The following is a 4,754-nucleotide window of genomic DNA, read 5'->3' on the forward strand; positions in this document are numbered from 1 at the left end:
AGGCAAGGCGGCGGGGTACTCCACGTGGGTGGGATAGCCGGGCGCTGAGCAGGTGTCCCGCAGGGGGCGGGGCTGAGGGGCAAGGGGGAGGCGCTCACCTTGCAGGAGGGCGTCGAGGAGGCCGGAGCCCCAGTCGAGGGAGGGGAGGCTGGGGAGCCAGGAGGTGGGGGACAGTAGGGAGAACATGGCCGCGGGGATCAAGCCCAGCCTCCGGCCAGGTCTGAACCGGAGAGACCGCAACGTCACTACCACCGGGCAAAGGTGATGGAGGCGAGGGGAGGAGCTGGGAGGGGTCAAAAGCCCAGGGGAGGGGAAGGGATGAGAGCTAGGGCCTTAAACTTTCGGGGCTGTGAGTTAAGACCGCTGCCCAGGCGCGTGCCATTTGGGCAGCATGGGGTGGAGGGCATCTCTGGTGGGCTGTCTCGGTCCTGCTCACTTTTCTCACCCTCCTCTGAGCCTTGCCCCACAGCGCCTTCCTGAAGCCCCAGGCCTCATCTGTCCTTCTCAGCCTCTGTTATGGGTTCTCCCTCTCCGCCTGAAGTGTGGGGTTCCCCGCTCCGCCCAAGGTCTGGAAGGGGGCTTCCATCCCCCACAGCCTAAGGCTTCTCTTTCTCAGCCCAAGGCCTGGAAGGGGTGTCTCTCCTCCCACTGCCGGGGGCGGGGTAGGGTCGGAGTGTGGGGTGGGGGAGGTAGGGTGGGGGTGGGGTGGGGCAGCGTCAGGACCCAGCTGCGGGCCCTCGTCCCCCTGCACCGCAGAGCCGCCCGCCGTGACGATCCTCCTCGCGTCCACTAGGCGGCAGGCAGGCCTCGCTTGGCCTGAGGGGTGGGGCCGCCCCAGTTTTTTTGGATTCTCCTTTCCCAGACAGAAGAGCTAGCCACGGGTTGGGGTTCGGGAATCCAGAGAATGAGGCTGCCAGCAGTGCGGAGTCGTTGAAGTAGACAAAATAGAAAAACTTTATTGGTTTGGAGTGTGCAGTAGGGCTGCGCCTGGGGAGCAGCTCTTTGCAGACATGGGGTGTGCGGGGAAAGCAGTTCAGGCCACTTGACCTCAGCCAGTCCTGCCTCTTCAGGCACTCAGCGCCCACTTCTGTAGCACAAAGGTCAGTGCCTTAGGGACACGCCCATGGGGGGAGTGTGGCTGCTGCTTGGACAAAGGAAAGGGTCTGGGATGAGGATACCCAGCTCTACTACCCTGGGGAAGTCGCTTCCTTTCCTGGGACCTCAGTCTGCTCATCTGAATAATGGGCACATCAAGAGCGACCTTTCAGAATTGTCATGAGAATCTGTGCAAATGCCCACAGTTCTGGGCGTCTAGGAGACCCTCAGTAAAAGCCCTTAGTTGAGGGGCTGTGTTGTGTCCCCTCCCCCACCCCAGATTCATGTAGGGAAGTTCTAACCTCAGAAAGTGACTGTATTTGGAGATGGGGTCTTTAAGGAAGTAATTAAGTTAACGTGAGGTCATTAGTGTGAGGCCTAATCCAATATAACTGGTGTTCTTTTAAGAGGGGATTAGGACCCAGACACAAAGAGGGAAGACGGTGTGGGGACCCTGGGAGAAGACAGGTGTCTACATGCCAAGAAGGGAGGCCTCAGAGGAAACCAAACCTGCTGACCCCTGGACATGTAGTCTCCAGAACTGTGAGAAAAGAACATTTTGTTCTTTAAGCTGCCTAGTCTGAGGAGCTCTGTAATGGTGGCCTTGGCAGACTAACACAGATGATGGCCCCAATGCCTCACGGTGCTCCCCAGGACCTCCCCACATGTGCAGTGATCCCTCAGGGGCACTCCAGCCCCCATGGTCCTGGCTCTCACCAAGGGCACACAGGTTGGGGGTGGGCAGAGGTGAGTTCCAGTTCCAGCTCTGACCCTTCAAAGCTACGTGGCTTTTCGTCAAAGCACTTCACCTTTCTGAGCCTCCACTTCCTCATCGGTAACAGAATTTTACTACCTCCCAGGACTTCCCTGGTGGCTTAGACGGTAAAGCGTCTGTCTATAATGTGGAAGACCCGGGTTCGAGCCCTGGGTTGGGAAAATCCCCTGGAGAAGGAAATGGCAATCCACTCCAGTACTAGTGCCTGGAAAATCCCATGGACAGAGGAGCCTGATAGGCTACAGTCTATGGGGTCGCAAAGAGTCGGACACGACTGAGGGACTTCACTTTCACTTTCACTGTGTAAGCAAGTTGATATTGTATGTGACCCAGCTCACAGCGCTGTTCACACCTTGGAGTGGTTATTGTGACGAGTAAGGCTCTGGGATAAGGTAACCTGGGACAGAGAAGGATGAACACTTTCTGGAGAATGGAGTAGGTGGTGATTCCAGGTGGGTCCGCTGGCCCTAGGTGGGCCCAGGGGCTGGGTTGACCACAGCTGTCTGACCACTCTCTCCCTGGTCCTGGGGCAAGGCCTGGGCCTGGGCTGGCTATGGAACAGCCATTCCCAGCTGCAGCAGGCCATCGCGACCTGCCAAGTGGCTGGCTGTGCTGGGGTGAAGGACACCGCCTAGCTGCCCTGGTGCTGGCCCCGCCCGGCCAGTTTCCGGAGTTCATCCCAGAAGAGCATGCTTAGGATGGTGTGGGGGCCCAGGCGCAGGTAGACGGGGCCCAGACCCTTGTAGAGCGCCAGGGGGCCCTCCTGCCGCCAGATCTTCACCAGGCAGTCGGTGAGGCCGCCATATAGCTTGCCCTGGGGACAGACACAGGGCAGACATCACTGCAGGCATTGTGGGGCCCTGGCTGGCACAATGGCATGTGTCTGTGTGAGGCCTTTGTGGTACTTCAGGAAAAGGCACTGCCCCCAAGCTCCGCGAATCACATAAAGGTGTCCCTTTGGGGTGTGAAAGTTCAAAAGGGCCTGCTTCCTCCAGGCAGCCCCTGCCCCAGGACAGGTGCTCAGTGTGGCTCTTGGCATGCAGGTGGATTTCATCCCTAATGCAGCCTGTGGAGGGCACCTTTGTGCTGGACACATCCTGTACCAGTGTATATGAGGACTTGTGTGTGTCAGTGAGACTGTGGGGTCAGGCCTGGATTCCAGTTCAGGTTCCTCCACTTACGAGCTGTGTGACCTTAGGCAAGTCACTTGATGTCTCTGAGCCCCAGTTTCCTCATCAGGAAAATGAAGGTGGTTGTGAGGAGAGAATTAAAATGTGGACGTGAAAATGCTTAGCACATGCTTGGGACATGGGTGTTCAGCAAACAAGCCGAATTAATGTGTGTGCGTGTAGGTCACATGTCCACATGTCCCTGGCCCTGGGTGTGTGTGTTGGGGGGTGCTCGCCAGCACCCAGCCCTCCCCACTCTGTCCCCTGCTTACCCTGCCTGCCCCGTCCACTGGCTGATTATACAGCCGCGTGCTGACCACGTCGAAGGGGGTCATGACAGCAACCACAGCTATGCTGCTGATCATGCCCCCGGCCAGGGCCACCAGCCAGCTGTCCTCCGGGAGCCACTGTGGGGACATACAGGTTGCTGACCCCTGTAGCTGCCCTCCACCCACCCACGTGGTATCACCCCACCATCTCAGCACCTGGGGGCTAGAAGACCTGGGGGGCAGAGGAGGCCCCTCCAGCCACTCCCCTCCCCACCCCACCCGCCCTGAGCTTCAGGGTTCACTGCCGACTCCCCACTCTTGCTGGACCCAAAAGCCAGGGTCATGGCCTGAGGGCAGAGCCAGGGCCCTCAGCTTTATTAAGGTGCCCCGTCTGTCACCATGACCTCGGCTTCCCTATGCAGGGTCCAGGTAGAGACGGGCGGGTGTGATGCAGACCTGGACAGACAGACAGAAGGAAGGCAGGAGCCCTTCCTACTCCTGTGTGTGGAGGCGGACACAGGTGTCCCCAGAGCCTCACCTGTCGCTCCTGCACCCAGGCCTTGGCAGAGGCAAAGGTGGCCAGCTGAGCGGCCGAGCCGACCATGACCCGGGGCACGGCCCCACCCACGCCCCGCCACAGCCCTGCCAGGCCCTGCTGCCGCCAGATGGTCTCCAAGGCGCCCAAGAGGCTCTGTGGGGAGAGGGCATGGGGTCACTGGGCAGCCCCTGCCTGTCCAGGAGCCCGCCCAGCCCACTCAGCCCACCCAGCTCAGGGAGCTCTGAGGAGAGACAGTCCCTACCTCGTGATGGTGTTGGTGCCCCACGGCCATTGCGGCCACCGTCTGAGCCTGCAGCTGCGTTTTGACCTGTGAGGGCAGAGGTGACACAGGGCCTGGGGATGGTAACTTGGGAGAGCCTGGAGGAGCTGTGTGTGTCGAGGGCATGCCTCGCTGGGCCCTGACACCCAGACCTCCCTGAGCCCGCACCTGCCACCTCCCGATGTGTGGAATAGGGCTGAGGGTGAGGCTCTGGAGGCAGCCTGCGTCTCCATCAGGTGTGACCTGGGACAAGCTCCTTCACCTTCTCGCGACCTTTCTGCTCACCCTTAGAAAGCTGTTCTGAGAACCAAGAGCAATGACAGCATCCAGGCTCAGACAGGGGGCCCTCACCAGAGGGAGGCTTCATTCTTGCATAGGAAGACAAGGGACCTCTGTCACTCTCCGCCCCCTCCCCTGGCTCAGGACTGGTGGGGTGGGGCCCCCAGGGGAGTGAGGATCAGGGCCAAGCCCTGGTGCTCTGGACCAAAGGGCAGATTCCAGGCAGCCTGGGTGGGGATGTTCTGGGGAGCTGCCCCACCCAGCCTGCCCCACCCCACCTGTTCCTTAGAGGCCAGCCCAGGAGGCTGCCACCCCCATGCAAGCTGGGTCACAGGGTAGGGGGCGGATG

General features: G+C 60.3%; 2 protein-coding genes across 2 annotated transcripts in view; both read right to left on the minus strand.

Annotated features, from left to right (window-relative positions):
* TMEM82 (transmembrane protein 82) overlaps nucleotides 1-649 on the minus strand; it is a 5,274-nt gene extending 4,625 nt beyond the window's left edge. The window contains exon 1 of the mRNA XM_010850039.1: nucleotides 93-649. Within this exon, the coding sequence (XP_010848341.1) occupies nucleotides 93-186 (94 nt within the window). The 5' untranslated portion in view covers nucleotides 187-649. The remainder of the gene's footprint in view (nucleotides 1-92) is intronic.
* Nucleotides 650-927: 278 nt separating this feature from the next.
* SLC25A34 (solute carrier family 25, member 34) overlaps nucleotides 928-4,754 on the minus strand; it is a 5,893-nt gene continuing 2,066 nt past the window's right edge. The window contains exons 2-5 of the mRNA XM_010850040.1: nucleotides 4,109-4,174; nucleotides 3,847-3,999; nucleotides 3,312-3,446; nucleotides 928-2,684 (exon numbers count right to left, since the gene is read on the minus strand). Coding sequence (XP_010848342.1) covers nucleotides 2,502-2,684; nucleotides 3,312-3,446; nucleotides 3,847-3,999; nucleotides 4,109-4,174 — 537 coding nt within the window. The 3' untranslated portion in view covers nucleotides 928-2,501. The remainder of the gene's footprint in view (nucleotides 2,685-3,311; nucleotides 3,447-3,846; nucleotides 4,000-4,108; nucleotides 4,175-4,754) is intronic.

This window comes from Bison bison, unplaced genomic scaffold (genome assembly GCF_000754665.1).
Source record: "Bison bison bison isolate TAMUID 2011002044 unplaced genomic scaffold, Bison_UMD1.0 scf7180017864289, whole genome shotgun sequence".
In the NCBI taxonomy this organism is placed as follows: domain Eukaryota; kingdom Metazoa; phylum Chordata; class Mammalia; order Artiodactyla; family Bovidae; genus Bison; species Bison bison.